Genomic DNA, 19,759 nt, shown 5'->3' on the forward strand with positions numbered 1-19,759 from the left:
AAAACCCCAAAAACCCCTAAACCAAGTCATGTGATTGATGATTACGTTAGCGCTCTGTGTCTTGTGTGAATTTGTGCTTTTGATACGATTTGATAGTGTTTTATAACGTTGACTTATTTCATAATGAATATTAATATTAACATACATTTTTATACTTTATTACATCACTCTGATCTTGAATTCTGATTGGTTGATTACATTCCTGACAGTAGCGCAGCTGCAGATCCCAGGTGCTTATGAATGCGTTATCGTTTCTATAGTAACAAGTCGTTCATAACGGACGGAAATACGGAAGGAGTCTCCAGTGTCAGAGGAGAAGCGGTGACTTTAGGTTTTTTTAAGAGTTTACGCTTCTTTGTGGTTTCAAGCTGCGTTTTTTTTGGCTTATTAACTTCCAGACAAAGAATAGAGAGAGGCTGGTGAGGGAGCGAGTGTTTATAGACCAGATGTTTCACGAATGTTTCGCAACATTGAACTATAAAATTGTTGTCATATACGAGGAATAAACCTGGACTTTTACTGTAACACCAACACACTGTTTTATTATTATTATTATTATTGTTATTATTTTGGGGGTAAAATGTCGTTTTCTTCTCTGAACATGAAGTGACGTTAGCTGTTTAATTATAAAATGGCAGAATGGGGTGGGTAGAGTCGCTATAAGTTTTACTCAGGTAAGAAGTAAACGTAATAACATTAATAATGGGTTGAGTAAGAGTAGTGAAGTGTCCGAGGAGAAAATCCTGAGTCTCAGACTACGTGGAGAAGTGTACGTCACACCTCTCCCTGAAAGTCTGTTCTGTTTATATGACCTAAAACCTGGGTTCGGGGTGAAGCTGCAGATCCCAGTCCTGTGATGAGCACGATAACACACAACCTGCCATTTTCAACACAAAACCTCACACACACACACCAAAAAACTAAACATTTTCCCAACAGCAGACTGTCTTTATTTTCACACCATGTTAACAAAAACCTGTCAGCATCCGGATTAACACCACACTCGACGTGCCCCCGTCCTCCCGCTTTACGCCTAAACACGTGATGTTTACTACAGCTGTAACGACCACAGGTTTACAGGAGTGTATTTAACTGAAGTACGGGATCATCACACACACTACAGACACTGGAGATAGACACGGGCCTACACACTCCATCCTAGCCCTTACACTGCTGCTCAAACCTGAGTGCAGCTCACGTGCCAGTGCCACACGTCATGTTAAATATCATTACTTCCATAATAAATGGCTTGCATGAGGACTACATGCAAAACCATTACAGAGTACGTCTAAAAACAATCATTACACACACGTATATATTTTTATATTCTCTCTGTATATATATAAAATAGTATTAACTGTTACGTTTGTATCTCTTACTTTTACATTTTATATATTAAATATATGACCGATTTTGGGGCGCACGGTGGATTAGTGTTTAGAACATTCGCCTCATGCCTGCAGGGTTGGGGGTTCGAGTCTCGCTGCTGCCTCATGTGTGTGGTTTCCTCCGGTTTCCTCCTCCAGTCCAAAGACATGCATGGTAGGCTGATTGGCATGTCCAAAGTGTCCGTAGTGTGTGTGTGTGCCCTGCGATGGATTGGCACCCCGTCCAGGGTGTACCCCGCCTCGTGCCCCATGCTCCAGGTTCCCTGCGACCCTGTAGGATAACTGGTATAGAAGATGGATGGATGACAAATATTTTAAAGGTCCAGTTGTTATCTTAATCATTCGGAGCCCCCCATTGGCGGCGCATGGTGAGACTCGCGACCTCATTATACACGATATAAAGTAATTATTAAAACTACATGTATTCCTGAAGATTTAACAGTAACGGAGGAACGCCACCGACCGTAGGGAAGTAAAAGTACATTTCTGTGATTAAAAGTGAACTTGAGTGAGAGTATAAGTGTGGCCCGTTAAACCTACTCTTAAAAGTGAATTTTTTAAAAAACGTTACTCAGGTAAATGTAAAGCAGTAAATGTAGCGCGTTACCACACACCTCTGTGTTGTGTACATTATTCGTAGCACTGTGGAGTCGCACAGATCGTTTAATGACTCTTTAGCGAGTATTTTATCTGTAAAGTTAACTTCCTACTGCCAAGTAAGTAGCTTCATTTCTGACTGCAATAACGTCCTAAAAGCCACCGAGAGCCTGACAGTGCACGTGTGTGGGGTTTCACAGTAAGCTAACTATGACTCGCCGATGTCTCATGCTAATGATCATGCTAGTTCTTAATATTTCCCTTTTTATCTCTTCAGAATGTTTACTCAGTTACTGACTGGCTTCAGTTGTGTGCATGGACCAAAACAACTGTAGATGTTGATTTATCACAGGAGGTGATAAAGAAGTTAAAAGTTTCCTTTTAAGGAAAAAAAGAGGTGGAGCTGAGCAGCACCGTTGAAGCTGTGGGCGGAGCTAATGTACAGACTGTATAAATAGTAGCAGAAGCTTGAAATAAAGAAATCTATCTATCACCTGGTATTATTATTACTGTGACTCACAGGGTTTTTCTGAGGTGTGTTGGAAATGACGAGAATATTACAAGTCTAAATAAAAAACAAGAACCTGTAAACGTTACAAACTGCACCTTTAAATGTTGTTTACTAACAGGCTTGTACAGACTTGCAATATTTGATGAGATTTTTCTTAGATTTTCAGTCAGAACGTGTCTTTTATGAGATCAGAGTGAACATTTGAAGTGAGTGTGTGTTTGTGTTATTGCTATAAAAATAAATAATTTATTTATTTTTTTATGCTGACAATGACACCTCCAGGACACTAGATGGCAGTAAGGCTCTTTAATAAATCCTCACACACACACACATCAGAGATGATTTATCTTTCTATCTTTATATGTACATGTTATACAAGACTTCAACTTTTGTCAAACCTTTTCACAAAAGATTACATTGGAAATGAAAACACGTGTGACACGTGACTCTTCATCCCTGGTGCTAGATATTTTTATTAATATTAAAATTACTGAAAGTTAGAGAAAGAAAATAAATGTGTAATATAGCTGCAAGCAGCAATTATGGGGCCAATGATCTGAGTCTAAATGGGTGAAAAATCGCACGAACGGTCCCAAATCAAAAACGTGCTTTTTTTTTAAACATCCGGTGAGCACTAGGTGACGCTGTTCAGAAACTGCACAGGTACCCTCAAGTCATGATGGCTATAATATACACCAATTTTGTTCTGAATACACTAAAGCATTATCGTGATATAGCCTCATGGGCATTTCGACATGCTCATCATCGAATTCTTTGCGTTTTATTCGAGAATCTGCTTGAAGATGATCTGATTCGATTTTCGTGAAAATCGGACAAACGGTGTAGCAGGAGTTAGGTTTTTCAGAAAATTCAAAATGGCGGAAACATTCTCATGACGGAAAACGACATCGACTCTAACTGCGTGCCGGATTCCATAACTGCCCTGTGTACGGTTCTCTGTTCTGCCATAGACTCAAGAGCAGACGAAGAAGAAGAACACTAATGAATTACAATAGGTGCCTGCGGTGATTGGTCTCTGATTACAACTGACTCCACCCACTCTCATCAAACATCAGCAAAATGGGTGGAGCCTGAGCTCTTCATCATCTGGATTGAGATACGAATCAAGCCAAGAAGCGAACACTTACCATAATTAGTTTCAATTTAAAATGATTTGATTTTAAACACCACACACAGTGCAGTTTTAATCTTGTGTGTGTGTGTGTGTTGTTTACTTCACAGCATAACCGACGATGTGTGGTTTAATCAGGAAATTAAGCGGAGCCTGGATGTGGCGGAGCTGCACCTCTGAGAACCCAGCTTGTTCCACGTGCTGCCAGGTCGCACGGGTCAACTCACAGCCGTCACCGAAATAGTACCTGTAACACCCGGGGAAACCGTACACCTCATTAACACGCTACAAACACCGCGCGTTCACTCTTAAACTTCACAATAACAATAATAAGACAAAAAAAACCCCCCACAGCGACAGCGTATGAATACGAGCACGTTCATATAAACCTGCGCTCCTCTCAGAGCTGCTGTTATAGAGAACTAATCAACACCTCCTGACCAATCACAGTCCAGTATTCAGCAGTGCTGTGGTGTCAAAGTTGAACAAGGTCACGTGGAAGTATTTTATCATCTCGCACAAGAGATTAAACTCCATACAGTTTGAATTGGTGCTGAAAATATTGGCACCTGTGTGTGTGTTTGTGTGTGTGTGTGTGTGTGTGTTCAATACCAGAAAGGCTGAATCACATTCTGCAGAAAGAAGGCCCAGCTAGATTCCTCAGCCACAACGTGCTCCATGAAGAAAAACGCTCCACCCTGTAAACCAAAACTTTATTAGTGTATTAATGTGAGTGATAACTGTTTATAATCTGTACCACCACCACCAAAAACAACAACCAGAGGAATGGGGATTGTCAAGTGTCAGTGTGTGTTTTTATAAATGTCCTTCGGTTAACCCTTTTTAACCGTGTGACCTGGTTTAGGGTTACACTACACCAGTGTTTCTCTACCAGATAGGATTCTGAGTAGAACCCATTATCCACAGAACCCTTAATGGAACCACTGTGAGTGTAACCTGTAACCTCAATAGTTCAAAGGTAAATTATTTTGCAACAACAAGAAGATTGGGCCATCACCCTGAACACCATCGTCACCCTGAGCACCACCATCACCCTGAGCAACATAGTCACCCTGAACACCATTGTCACCATGAGCAACATCGTCACCCTGAACACCACCGTCGCCCTGAGCACCATCATCACCCTGAGCACCATCGTCACCCTGAACACCATCGTCACCCTGAGCAACACCGTCACCCTGAACACCACCATCACCCTGAGCAACACAGTCACCCTGAACACCACCGTCACCCTGAACACCACCGTCACCCTGAGCACTGAAGCCCCACAAGGTTGTGTCCTGAGCCCCCTGCTCTACTCTCTCTACACACATGACTGTGTCCTCGCACAGCTCCAGCTCTATCATCAAGTTTGCTGACGACACAGTAATTATGGGCCTCATCTCCAACAACGACGAGGCCTCCTACTTTGACGAGGTGGAGAAACTCGTAGCTTGGTGCCAGGCTAACAGTCTCTCTCTGAATGTCAGTAAAACCAAGGAGCTGGTTGTGGATTTCAGGAAGAGGCAGCAGAGGAACTACACCCCACTCGAGATTGGCGGGACCCGCATGGAGAGAGTGAGCAGCTTCAGATACCTTTGAGTACACATCTCTGAGGACCTGACCTGGACTCATCACATCCAAGCTCTGGTGATCGAAGCCAGACAACGGTTGTACCATCTGAGACTGCTGAGGAAATTCAGGGTCTCCCCAGCGATCCTGCAAACTTTCTACACTGGGGTCAAAGAATGTTTACGGACAACGTTTAGAAACATTTTCTGAGGCTTCCTCTGAAGATGATGTGTGCCAAATTTGGTGATGATTGGACATACTTTATAGTAGGAGGACTAGCGAAAACAATTTTCTGACAAAATCCAACATGGCGGAAAATCTAATCTGGCATAAATTGATGTCACAGGATACGTTAAACTCGTCTCGACCCAGAGAATCCAGGCATGCCTTTTATTGCAAGACATTTTGGACACACGGTTCAAAAGTTATGACCATAAGCGTACTTCCAAATTAGGCCCAGATTTCACCTGATAGCGGCACTACAGAATGTTAGTTAGACCCTCCCCAATCAGTGTGCAAATTTCACAACTTTTTACCAGATGGTTCTATGGGCTGTTATAGATAGACACCCTAGCCAGAAGAAGAAAAAGAAGAGGAAGAATAATAATAAGTAAAGTCATAATATCAATAATTATTATTCATAATAATAATAATAATAATAATAATAATAATAATCACCTCTCTGAGGATCCTCTTGGCCTCCTGTAGAACCTGACCCGTGTTCTTGACGGAACACAGAACCAGTGTGCACACCACCACGTCCACAGAACCGTCCTGAACCTGCCGCAGGTCCTCAGCAGGCGCCACCAGGAACCTGTCGTACTCCAGGTGCGGGCTGTTCTCTATGCTCTTCTGCAGGTACTTCTGGAAGTGCGGGTTCGGGTCGGTGCACGTGATCTTGCAGCCTGCGGGATAGTGCTCGAAGTTGGCTCCGGTACCGCAGCCGATCTCCAGCACGCGCAGAGGCCCGTGCGGCGGACTGAACCGTACCAGGCCGCGGAACAGCTCGCGCTTCTGCTCCTTCATCTTCACGTTGTATGTCACGGAGATCTTGTATATGAGGTACGGGAAGAAGCGCTTGTAGAGTTTGTAAAGCCCGAGCGCTTCCGCGATCACCAGCGGAACCGTCACGAGCCTCACCACGAGCGTGCACGCGCGCATCAACAACGACATGTCGTCTCTCTCCACCGGAAACCGAACTTTGTCTCGGAAAATAACGATCCGGAAATAAAACGTTACGGTGAGATCCTAAAGTGCAGGCGAGGAGACGGGAGGAGACGGGAGCTCATGCATATTCATTGTGCAGCGCACAAACGCGGCGTGTGATTGGCCGAAGTGCGAGCGACGTCACTGAATATTCTGTTCTGTCCTCAGATGACTCCCTCAGAGCAAAACGCTTACTCTGCACTTAGATTAGACCATGCATTGGACAGCTCCTCTCACACGTGTTTACGTATCTGAAAGTCTTGAAGTTAGCCAATCAGCCAATCACGTGACAGCAGCTCAGTGTAGGCCTACAAAATCATGAAGAGCTTCAGTCAGTGTTCACATCTAACATCAGGATGGAGAAGACATCTCAGTGATCTCAGTGATTCTGACAATTCGAGTATTTCAGAAACTGCTGATCTGCTGGGAATTTTACACACAGCAATCTCGTAGAGTTACACAGAAAACAAACAAACAAACAAACATCAGTGGGTGGAAACGCGTTACTGATGAGAGAGGTGAGAGGAGAATGAGCAGACTGCTCACCTGCAGCAACCGTGGTGAGCAGAAAAGCATCTCAACACTTTGAACCTTCACGCAGATGAACTGCAGGTGTACAGGTGTTCCCAATAAAGTGGCTGGTGAGTATGTGTGTATATAACTTGTAAATCTTCTTTTCAAGTCACTGCATGTAAGGGAAAGGTCGTCTATAGGTCATTAATTATGTTCCCTATAGCACTAGTGTAGACTTAAATATAGTGTATTTCATTGTGAGGCACTTTTTTATATATATATATATATATATATATATATATATATATATATATATATATATATATATATATATATATAAACCTATTTAAGAACGTGGCAGATAAATACATTTATATCTACATGTATATGCTCAGGTGGACTGACTTACTTTGTGTGCCTTTTAATACACACACACACACACACACACTTTGTCTGAGGCCAAGGTTCTACTCCCACTGAGCATATTTATCACAGGAACGTCCACAGCGTTTCTAATTTTTTCTCATGGTCTTTTATATTTATGAAAGCAGATGTTTTTACTGGAGGTTTTGTGGATGAGATGAAAGGATAAGGACATTTTTATTAAAGGCAGAATTTGTAAAGTTTACAGGACGTGTTCACAGTGAGATCTAGAACACAGTACACACATGATGTTCTAGATCTAGAACCACAGAGCAATGCAGAGTGGAACACTGGAGACTGTGTGTGCTCAGTGCGCTTCACAGCAGAACCAGCAGAGGACGCTGCTGTTTAGATTTTAGCTCAAAAACACCATCAAGGTGCTGTTAAAGTCCCCATGAATAAATGGAAGTTTAGCGGCTTTCAGTATGAATACGGCAGCTTTAAGGTGATCTATAAACTCCTGCGCTCCAAAACAACCACAAAATTCGCGTTTTCGAAGAGACATGCGTTCAAAACGTACAGTCTCTCTACCACCGATACGAATCAACGATTCTGATGACATCATTCTGCACTCATCAGACTTTCTGTCCAATCAAAAGCTCTCTGGAATCTGAAGTGTCCCGCCCACAACGTTATAAACGTCCATGCTACTAACAGTCAAGACTGTGAGGAAAGCTAATCGCTATTGGCTGTTTTTAAAAGGAGAGGAGCCACTCGATATGTCCCGCCCTGACTTCCCGTTTCGGTGGAAATTACATAAACACATTGGATAACGCTGCACGTTTCATGGCGCTTCACGGGGACTTTAAACCTCATCATCACACCGCATCTCATTTATCGAGCTGGATACGAACGGATTTATTTACGCTTAAGAAGACTAACTTACAGTCTAGAAATCATTTCATCTGCACGGGCTTTTACATCTGGAATATAGCGTGGAGTTTAAACTGTTGATGTTCATGACGTTTAGCCGACGCCCTCATCCAGAGCGACTTATAGAAGAGCCTTGGAGTCTCGTGCTGGTTGGACCCTGGACACAAACCCGTACCAGATGGAAGATTTAGCGCTGACTTATTATTAATATTATATATTGCTAAATATTTTTATCGGTATAGAAGTGAGTTAAAATATCTTCCAGCTGTTACCCTGATTATTCATTTCGGGCTCCCAGCTCTGTGCACTTCGCCTTCTATGGAGTTTTTGTGGGCGTCGCTAAATGCAAATGAGCCGCGTCAGAAACCTGCTTTACACTTTACAGGTGCCTGGAGTTCATCAACATACACACTCGATTATGAAGAAACAAACATAACAAACCCTTTCAGAGCAGTAAGGTGTGTAATAATATGATTTAAAATAGAATAATAAAGTAATAAGATAAAACACAACAACGATAATAATGTAATAAACCTTTAATGCATTTTAAGGATAGCCAGGAATACTTTAAAGAAAAAAAAAAGATTTAAACATTATTAGGTGGTAAATATAAAATGTAGGTGCGTTAAAGGAAAGAAACATTTGTGTGTGTAAAGGAGGAGCGTTAGAAATAAATCATTTGAAAATATCATGATTATAAGGTTTAATAATGAATAATAATATGGGTCAAATGTACATTTTACAGAAAATGATTGACATGCGTAAATATTACACATCACTGCGAGGTCACTTCTGTGTGGTGTTATAAAGGTGTTTGCGTGTCAGGAGGCGGAGACAGGTACAGGTGCGAGGTAAAGGCTTCAGTCTTTCCACAGGCAAACAAATCCAAATCCTGAAACAAAGTCATAGTCGCTACAAACAGGCAACGAGCAGGTGAGTAACAAACAAACAAACAAACAAACAAAGATCCAAAACAAATAAACAACAAGGTTTAGCACATCAGGAGACAAAGCTACACTGAGCGATACTTCGCACTGACTGTATGCGAATATTATATTTACATTTTAATCTTGTACTACCTGAGCTTTTTTATAGGGTCTAAACATTTGAATCCGTTATTAAGAATTGATTTGATTTAACCACGTATGAAGACTAGGCAGGAAATATACGCCACGACACAGTCTTTATTAATGTACATTTTAAGTGTGAAATGTTTTAAGAACAGAAACAACAGTAACGTGTAACACATGGAGTCATCATAGTATCTTTCCGTCATTAAGAGACATTAAATCGTTGTTGTCATAAATTGATCGGTGAGTATATTTCAGTTTCATACAGGGATTACAGAAAAGTTCTCAGTTTGCAGGAACGTATTCTTCAGTGAAAAGTCTTCACCTTTTCTTGTTCGTTTGTTTTGTTTTTGAGAGTAACTGTAGGGGGACCCCCAACATCACGGGGGACAAATGGGTCATTTATCCCAGACATGTAGAGGCTGGGGGTCTAGTGGATCAACTGATTATGGAATAAGAGTATCTGATCAAAATATGTTGGTGAAAATGTACAGAACTGTGCAAAAGTCTAGGCACCCCCCCCCTTTTTTTTTTTTTAGTACAACCTTTGTTACAGATTTTTATTTGATGACTTCTACATGATTGAGTCAGTACAAAAACATTTTAGATTTCTAAACGTGAAATTAAATGAGATGTTACAGAAGAGTGTTTGTATGTCAGTAAAGAAAGCAGCGTATTATGTAAGAGACACGTTTCAGACGGAAAAAAAAAACAAAACCACAATGAAGGCTGCTGGGTTTCGCTGCAGAAATAAGAAGTGAGTGCGACAGACAAAGTCTCCAGAAGAACCTCGTCTGGTTCTGCAAGACGCTCAATAAAACTGATCGACTCACTGATCAGAGTGGAGGAAAAAGTGGTCAGATTCATATAAACAAAAACACAACAAACATCTGCTTCAATCCTTTCTTAAAAGTCACTTCTAATGGAATTTAATTTACACCAAATGTAAAGATTTTTTTTTTAAAGGCTGTTTATCTTGTTAATAAAATGTGAAACTAATACATTTATCCTGTGAACTGTGTGAAAATGAATATAATTTTTTAAAACGAATTTAACAAACACATTGTGACAGTATTTTGTGTAATGTCTTTTTTGGAATCAGTACGACTGACTGCTGTCGAACTGACAACATGAAAAAGTCACGTTTTAACTAACGCCACACTCCGTATTGTCCTTTTCATGGAAAAAACAATATTACCTGATATAAAAGGAACTAAATAAAGATTAAAATTATATTCAAATTGAATACAAAGGACTTATAAGTAATAATAAAACGTTATTTAAGACAAACCAAGCCGCTAGTTTTATCAGCTAATTTAACTAAATAAAACTGAGCGAATTGATGAAGAGGAATAATATAATATATATTATAAAGCATATGATATACTATTTAAAATATATTACTTAATATATTCATAATAATATATTTAGAATAACAATAAGGTTACATTTTTATAAGCACCTTTCATTCAAGTGTAACTCTCAATGCGTTACAATAATCCAAAAAGAAAAATGATCCTAATCCAGATAAGGTGAATAAGCAGTGCTTGATGTGTAAAGCACTTTAAATAGATCAGATAATAAGGTGAGTATTAGAGAGGTCCTGTGTTACAGATGCAGTAGACGCTACGCTGAAGTCGTATCAGGGGTTCAGGAAATGTGAAATAGGTTATTTCTAACCAGGCCTCAGTGTCACATGACCTGCTGACTTCCTGTACCATCAGGAGATTTAGAAATATGAAATAATATTGATCATGCTGAAACTTTGAGGTTTTCTTCCTTTACTTTTCCAGCTTAAACCTGCGGCGTGACGCTGAAACCGAGTGTGTGTTTATAAATAATGTCAATAATGTCCTGTTCCTCTAATGTTCCTTTCTTCTCAGTGCTGTCTCAGTCAGCTTTATTTAAAGCGGTCTTATTTATCATTTTACTCTAAAATAATGACACAGTACTTTAGAATTTCTACCACTGACTAACATGGTTAATATCTACATCCTAATGGACTGTAAAGGAGATCTTACACAGACAATATGCCTCTGAGCCACAGGTTATATAACATACACTGATCAGCTCTAACATTACAGCCATCTGCCTAATATTGTGCAGGTCCTCCTCTCCTTGTGACCCCATAACAGCTCGGACCCGTCGAGGCGTGGACTCCACAAGACCTCTGAAGGTGTGCTGTGGGATCTGGCACCAAGACGTTAGCAGCAGGTCCTTTAAGTCCTGTAAGTTGTGAGGCGAGGTCTCCATGGATCGGACTTGTTTGTCCAGAACATCCTACATACAGTATACTTGATTAGAGATGTGGGGAATTTGGAGGCCGAGTCAACACCTTGAACTCTTTGTCATGTTCCTCAGACCGTTCCTGAACTATTTCTGCAGTGTGTCAGGGAGCGTTATCCTGCTGGAAGAGACCACTGATATTAGGGGATACCGCTGCCATGAAGTGATGTACTCGGTCTGCGACAGTGTTTAGGTAGGTGGGACGTGTCAAAGTAACATCCACATGAACGGCAGGACCCGAGGTTTCCCAGCAGAACATTGCCCAGAGCATCACACTGCCTCCGCCGCCTCGCCTTCTTCCCATAGTGTATCCTGGTGCCATCTCTTCCCCAGGTAAGCGCCGCACACACACACACACACACACACACACACCCGACCTCAACATGATGTAAAAGAAAACGTGATTCATCAGACCAGGACACCTTCTTCCATCGCTCCATGGTCTAGTCCTGATGCCCTTTGTAGGTGTTTCGGTGGTGTACAGGAAGTCAGCATGGGCGCTCTGACCGCTCTGCAGCTCCATACGCAGCAAGCTGTGATGCTCTGTGTGTTCTGACTCCTTTCTATCAGAACCAGCATGAACTTTTTCAGCAGTTTGTGCTGCAGTAGATCTTCTGTGGGCTCGGACCCAGCAGGCTAGCCTTCTCTCCCCACGCGCATCACTGAGCCTTGGGAGCCCATGACCCTGTCTCCGGTTCACTGGTTGTCCTTCCTTGGACCACTTTCCGTAGGTACTAACCCCTGCATACCGGGAACACCCCACATGACATGCCATTTTGGAGAAGCTCTGACCCAGTCGTCTAGACATCACAATCTGCCCCTTGTCAAAGATCCTTACACTTGCCCATTTTTCCTGCTTCCAACACGTCAACTTCCAGAACTGACTGATCACCTGCTGCCTAATAAAAATATCCCACCCCTTTGTAACGAGATAGTCAGTGTTATTCACTTCACCTGTCGGTGGTTTGTATGTTATGGCTGATAGGTGTATATCCTGACTGAATGGACATGTAGGTAAAGATTGAGTTATATCTTGTGCGAAAGGAGGTTTGAAAGACGCTCCAGGAAGCGCTCACTCGTTTCTTTTGTCTCGCACCGCAAACAAAAAATGCAGAACAATAAAATATAGGCATGGTTTAAACAGACGTGTCAGAGAAGCATTGCTTCCTGGAAGTTACTGAGTTCCTAGCACAGGTACAGCTACAGACATGTTACTGTCACGTGACCTACCACCGCTCAAGCCCTTATAATAAAAGACAAAACCTTCAAAGTCAAGGGAAACGTTGTTAAATGTGGTTCTACACGTTACAGGGTGAACTTATTTGTGATTTATACAGAGATCACGTATTACTACACACGTCTGCCTATAATATCACCGATCACACACACACACACACACACACACACACACACACACGTCCAGAGAACTAATGCCGTCTGAGCAGTACTAACACACGACCCTCAGGAGGCTGGTGTGTTTCAGGAACCTTAATGTTTGTGTATCTGCTCAAGAATTACTGGCTATAAAATCATACAACAATGTTAATGAAGTAAAAAGAAATATCCCACACAATTACCAAGATACAGAACGCAAACACCAAACGATCCAAAACAAACAGGAAGTGAAAATGTCAGTGTGTCAGTGCCAAGTTATGAAGCGAGGCCAGGGGTGCTGTTTACTGGAATACACACCGGATACCTTGTCTGTGGTGTGTAAATAGTGTGTGTGTGTGTGTGTGTGTGTGTGTGTGTGTGTGTGTGTGAGAGACTCAGACTCAGAGAGAGGTGTGTTTTTGGTCGTATTTAAACGAATCTCTCAGCTCAGAATCTTTCCTCCTGCTCTCAGTCCTGATTGAAGAAGTGACAGGTGAGAAATACTACTTTAAAAATTAAAACCATAAACCCGCTACAAAACATCATCTCTTTACCAGAAAATAAAATAAATTAATAAAACTGTCATTTTACTGGCACGTTACTTTACTTTTATTCTATTTTAATTATACTTTATAATTGTAATATTATTTTAATATATAATGTAATTTAATATATAACATAACATAATGTAATATAATATAATATAATATAACATAATATAATATAATATAACAATGTAATATAATATAATATAATATAACATAATATAATATAATATAATATAACAATGTAATATAATATAATATAATATAACAATGTAATATAATATAATATAATATAACATAATGTAATATAATATAATATAACATAATGTAATATAATATAACAATGTAATATAATATAATATAATATAACATAATATAATATAATATAATATAACATAATATAATATAATATAATATAACAATGTAATATAATATAATATAATATAATATAACAATGTAATATAATATAATATAATATAACATAATGTAATATAATATAATATAACATAATGTAATATAATATAACAATGTAATATAATATAATATAATATAATATAACATAATGTAATATAATATAACATAATGTAATATAATATAACATAATATAATATAATATAATATAACAATGTAATATAATATAATATAATATAATATAACAATGTAATATAATATAATATAATATAATATAACATAATGTAATATAATATAACAATATAATATAATATAATATAATATAATATAATATAACAATATAATATAACTGTAATATAATATAATATAACATAATATAATATAACATAATATAATATAACAATGTAATATAATATAATATAATGTAATATAATATAATGTAATATAATATAATATAATATAATATATAATGTAATGTAATTGTACTTGTAATTCTTTTTTTATACACTATTTGAATTCTCTATCTCTATTTTAATGTGTTTTTGTTTTATTCTTTCTGTCAGTTCTATTATTTATTTCATTTTATTATTTTCATTATTTGCTGATTTTATTATTTTATTGTTGGCTACTGTTTTCTTCTTTCTTTCTTTCTTTCTTTCTTTATTTATTTTTAATGTAATTTTTCAAAAGCACTTTGAGTTCCGTTTTAAATATGAAAATAAAAAGGTGTTATGTATAAAACATTATTTATATACAGTTGTGCCCAAAAGTTTGCATACCCCAGTAGCAGAATCCGTTAAATCTTAATACTGTTAACAAAATAAGAGGGATCACAAAAATCATAAACAATTTACACCGATCGTCCTGTTCAAAAGTTTTGCCCCCCCCCGGCTCTTAATGTATCTTGTCGCCTTCTTGAGCATCAGTGAATGTTTACACCTTTTGTAATAGTCGTGTACGAGTCCCTCGGTCGTCCTCGGTGTGAGGAGACGGATCTCTACATCATATACTCGCAAAAGTTGAAAAGGGGTCAAATATGCAGAATATTCTGTAAAAGTAAAGAATGTGCAGGACCTGGAGGATTTTTCTGAAGAACAGTGGGCGGTTTAACTGCTCAGGACAAACACGGGACTCGTGAACAACTCTCACAGAACATAAACACAGTCTCTGATCATCCAGGTAACGACACACCGTGTTAATAATCAAGGGCGTGCAAACTTTTGAACAGGTTCATTTTGATAAATTCAGCTATTATCTTGTCTTGAGGACTTTATGTAAACATCAGTTATGTGAAATAGTTTATTCAGGACAGGACTAAATAAACAACAACATGGGATTTTTATCATCGTCTTATTTTGTTAACAGTATTAAGATTTAGCAGAAAGCGAAATCTTTATTTATAAAGATAGAGATTTATATAATATAAATCTCATTAAAACTGTCGAAAGTTTACGCGTGACACAGTTTCCTGGTTAATAAATTCTGTCGCTCTCAGGTCGTGTGAGAGAATTTGTGAGAACGGAAAACTTCTCTGTTATTCCAAATTATTAGCGTTGCTCTTTAGTTTTTTCGAGGTTTGTAAGTTGAAGAAAGTTGCACTTCATTACAGATTAAAGCGTTTGGTGTACTGTGTAAACCAGGCTGAAATTTCCCAGGTTTAGACTCGGAAATTTCCACTCGTTAATGTCAGCGTTAATGGATTTCCCCAGGTGTTAATTACAGTGTGAAAGCGGTGTTCACGTTACAGCATTTATCTTGCTGGAGCAGGTAATTGGGTCGGTAATGGGGAAACCCAGCATGTTGGACCTGAAAGAAAACAAGCTCGTTGTTGTGTAAAGAGGAATTTTCTAGAATTTTCAGAGCGGCAAGGGGAAGATCTGAAAATGAACGACATGAGCTGCCACTGCGAAAGAAAATTTTAAAATGCAACTTTACGTTCACATTTAACGCCATTTATTATTTGGTATAAACCTTCTGAAATGATATTTCTGTATTATTGTGTAGAACATGTCGCTTGGTGTTAGCCTGCTGACAAAACATTGCATGCTAATGTCCTTTGATGGGAAAATATAGATGAATAAGCCAAATGACTTTTTGTGAGAGAGGTTTAAACATTAGCTTGCGTAACTATTTTTACAGTTAGCATCATGTAACCTAGTTTGCTACATAACTATTAATGTTACATCTAGCGAGTTACTCTGTGACGTTGGGCCTCATTTATCAAGCAGGATACGAACAGATTTATTCGTAAATCAGTCGTACGTTTGCGTTTACACGAGAAACGTGGCATTCGGGAAAATCCGGTGAATCCGTATCCTACTCGTGCTCCTGAGTGTGTGTAAATGTGCGCATAAGAAACTCTAACTAATGTAAACTTCGACTTCAAGTCATATAATCTGCGTGGATTACTGCACTTTTATACCTGGAATATACTGAGGTGTTTTAACTGCTTCTGTTTATTACGCTGACAGCGTTTAGCAGACGCTCTTCTAGTCTTTTATAGAAGAGCTCTGGAGTTCTGCCAGCCCGCTCGGTCAGGGACTCAGAGACTCAGAGCTCCATCCAGAACATTTGACCAAAAACAGTCCTTTTATTTGATTGGCTTTGATTAAAGAACATAAAAATAAATCAAGCGAGCCGACACACCCCCCCGAATTAAGAAAATAAAACGAATTATTCAAATATGATAAAGAAATGTTGGCGTATAAACAGAGCCGTAAGCCGTCAACAAATGCCTCAGCTGATGGAAGATTTAGCTCTCGCTTATTATTATTATTATTATTATTATTATTATTATTATTATTAAATATTTTGATTGGTGCAGAATTGAGTCAAAATAACTTCCACTTCTGCCGATCAGCCTTCATCCTGATCGCTCTAAACTGTATCAGACATTTTTTACTTTATGAGACTCTTTGCTACTAAACTGCACAACCGTTTACACTCCATGTCCTGTGTATTTATGGTTCTGCATATACGGTCCTGTGTATTTATGGTTCTGCATATACGGTCCTGTGTATTTATGGTTCTGCATATACGGTCCTGTGTATTTATGGTTCTGCATATACGGTCCTGTGTATTTATTGTTCTGTTTTGTATCTGCACTCTGTGTGGTCTTGCGTATTCTTACGTGTTGCAGCATGCTCCTGGAGAACTGACATTTGGCTTCAGTGTATACGAGCAAATACCATATAGTGGAATGGCAGTAAAAACCCACTTGACTTCGTTTCATGCTCCCAGATGTTGTGCACTTGACCTTATATGGAGTTTTGTGGGTGCCGCTAAATGCAAATGAGCGGTGTCTTTGCAGTTTACAGGTGCTCAGCATTCGCACACGGGTACGAAACAAATCAGCCTTTCCGGCAGAAATTTTTCTTCGGTTTGGCTCACGCAGTAATACTGATAAAAAAAATGAGGCCCCATTTGGGTTAAAGAAAAATCTGCTCAGCGCTCTGATCAACACTGTGACGCAACCTTGCTGTGGTAAAGCTCACCATGCTGGGCTTGTCCGGCGCTGGCGTTTCCAAATTCACCCAAATGGGGTTATTTTTCAGAAAACCAGTGAGTCGTAGGATTGACGCACATATCGCAAGTAAAAGGGCAGTACTGACTTGGCGGTTACGGCTCTGGGTTACTGATCAGAAGGTCGGGGGTTCAAACCCCAGCACTGCCAAGCTGCCATTGTTGGGCCCTTGAGCAAGGCCCTTAACCCTCTCTGCTCCAGGGGGCGCTGTATCACGGCTGACCCTGCGCTCTGACCCCAACTTCCTAACATGCTGGGGTATGCAAAAAAAAAAATCACTGTGTTGTTATGTATATAATGATATGATAACAATAATGATTTTTTATTGATTGAATATACATTACAGCACAGTGAAATTCTTTTCTCCATATACCCCAGCATTTCAGGAAGTTGGGGTCAGAGCGCAGGGTCAGCCATGATACAGCGCCCCCTGGAGCAGAGAGGGTTAAGGGCCTTGCTCAAGGGCTCAACAGTGGCGCTGAACCCCTGACCTTCCGATCAGTAACCCAGAGCCGTAACCGCCAATCATTATCATTACATGCAACCAAATATTAAGAGTTATTTACTTTAAGACTATCTGTTCCTATACTTTTGCTCACCTAAAAACTGGGTCGTCTGATACAAATGGTGTCACGTTCTAAGTTGCTCAACACATCTGGATGTAAATATCAGGAAATGAAAGCTGAAATTCTGATCTATCGTCTCATCTCCATCATCTGATCTCAAACCCAAATGTCTTTGGTGTATAGAATAAATAACAAAGAGCTGGCCTTGCCGTTCCGATACTTTCTGTAAGTTTGCGATCAAAATATTCAAAATATGAACACACGGAGTCCGTCTGCGCTATTTCTAACATTGACGTGTAATATAAACGATTTGAAAAGTAAAGAATTAATAGCTGTGTTACAGACATAAATGCAACCTACATTATGATATTGAAGGACTCTTAGATAATACACATTTTCTCCAGAAACTGCAGAAATGATGAAAACGTTAACCGTCGATCAAAATGTTTAAAAAAAAATGTCGAATTTTTTTTGTTTTTCTCAGCTGAAACAACTGTTTTTATGTTAAAAACATTTTTTTTTAAAAGTTGAAGCTATTTTTCACTTCAGTGTTGGTCAGTATTGGGATTATTTTAGTACAGTGCCACACGTTTTACCACAGAAACCAAATTCATACTCAGCCTGGACTGCATCGCTAAGCTAATCTCACGTCAATAACTAAAACCTTCGTTTCCGTTAGCTCTATTTAGTGCATTTGCCTCATTTTGGAACCATTTATGTCAACTCATCTACCTCTCTGACCCACATTCCGCCTCACTGACACTGCTGGATCCGATGTTGTTGATTTCATTCTCTATGACATAACATACAACACATCATCTATAACATTTATTAACGCACAGCATATCATCCTTTCATTTATAAAAGTTGGAATCCCTGGGGATGTACCGTTATAGGAGAAGAATCCTTTTTTGTCCCCGTAAGTTCCTCGTCTTATAGAATAAAGTGTGTGGGAAGTTCATAATCATGCACATATTTGTCCTGTATATGTACTTGACAGGGGTGATGGCCAGTAAAGCGGTGAAGGAGAAGCTGCAGAGGACCGTTTTAAATCGTCAGAGTTTTAAACAAGCCGAGACTCAACGGTGACTCGGTTTAAAGTTGTTGAAATAATTAGTTTTAAACACTGTGTTCATGTCAACTCGTCAAACTCCGTATAATAAACTCTGGCGGTTGTTGTTTAGAGAGACGGCCCATATCTCTGAGCTGGACTCACAGCATGAGCAACCAAACACACCTCCATCTTCACAACAAAGAAGAAAGCAGCTGTGGAGAGCTGGTAACACACACACACACACACACACACACACACACACACATACACACATACAGTACATCATGAAATGGCCAAAAACTGAGACCCTGAGAGAAAACTGTCAAAAAAGTCATTTGTGTATGAGATTTGGAAAACTGCAGGTGAAAAAGTGGCCACCACGTAGCAACACAAAGGAATGAGATGATTCAGTCGTGTCCACCACAGTTTAGTAATGCAGTGGAATGAGATGATTCAGTCGTGTCCGCCACAGTTTAGTAATGCAGTGGAATGAGATGATTCAGTCGTGTCCGCCACAGTTTAGTAATGCAGTGGAATGAGATGATTCAGTCGTGTCCGCCACAGTTTAGTAATGCAGTGGAATGAGATGATTCAGTCGTGTCCGCCACAGTTTAGTAATGCAGTGGAATGAGATGATTCAGTCGTGTCCGCCACAGTTTAGTAATGCAGTGGAATGAGATGATTCAGTCGTGTCCGCCACAGTTTAGTAATGCAG

General features: G+C 39.5%; 2 protein-coding genes across 8 annotated transcripts in view; one reads left to right on the forward strand and one right to left on the reverse strand.

Moving 5' to 3' along the window:
- Positions 1-2,787: 2,787 nt before the first annotated feature.
- LOC128614585 (putative methyltransferase-like protein 7A) lies at positions 2,788-6,468 on the reverse strand. The gene is made up of 3 exons (XM_053636019.1): positions 5,879-6,468; positions 4,241-4,326; positions 2,788-3,875 (listed from the first exon to the last, which is right to left on the reverse strand). The coding sequence occupies exons 1-3, from the start codon at positions 6,371-6,373 to the stop codon at positions 3,728-3,730; spliced, it is 729 nt and encodes a 242-aa protein (XP_053491994.1). The 5' UTR covers positions 6,374-6,468; the 3' UTR covers positions 2,788-3,727.
- The window catches only part of hdac7b (histone deacetylase 7b), a 29,194-nt gene continuing 15,822 nt past the window's right edge, over positions 6,388-19,759 (forward strand). For 5 of the 7 annotated variants that reach the window (XM_053636007.1, XM_053636012.1, XM_053636013.1 and 2 more), the window contains exons 1-5: positions 6,388-7,047; positions 11,392-11,513; positions 11,647-11,904; positions 18,991-19,075; positions 19,175-19,269. In XM_053636007.1, the coding sequence (XP_053491982.1) occupies positions 18,996-19,075; positions 19,175-19,269 (175 nt within the window). In that variant the 5' untranslated portion in view covers positions 6,388-7,047; positions 11,392-11,513; positions 11,647-11,904; positions 18,991-18,995. Of the gene's footprint in view, positions 7,048-11,391; positions 11,905-12,825; positions 13,439-18,990; positions 19,076-19,174; positions 19,270-19,759 lie in introns of those variants that run through there. The other 2 variants (XM_053636008.1, XM_053636009.1) reach the window with 2 other exon arrangements.

The sequence above is a fragment of the Ictalurus furcatus genome, chromosome 11, assembly GCF_023375685.1.
Source record: "Ictalurus furcatus strain D&B chromosome 11, Billie_1.0, whole genome shotgun sequence".
NCBI lineage: Eukaryota > Metazoa > Chordata > Actinopteri > Siluriformes > Ictaluridae > Ictalurus > Ictalurus furcatus.

Excerpts from the sequence above, each read along its gene's own strand:
- LOC128614585 (XM_053636019.1), bottom strand. The coding sequence starts at position 6,373 with ATGTCGTTGTTGATGCGCGCGTGCACGCTCGTGGTGAGGCTCGTGACG. Across the intron at positions 4,327-5,878 it reads CCAAGAGGATCCTCAGAGAG|GGTGGAGCGTTTTTCTTCAT; the intron begins GTGATTATTATT and ends TTTGGTTTACAG. Across the intron at positions 3,876-4,240 it reads AATGTGATTCAGCCTTTCTG|GTACTATTTCGGTGACGGCT; the intron begins GTATTGAACACA and ends CGGGTGTTACAG.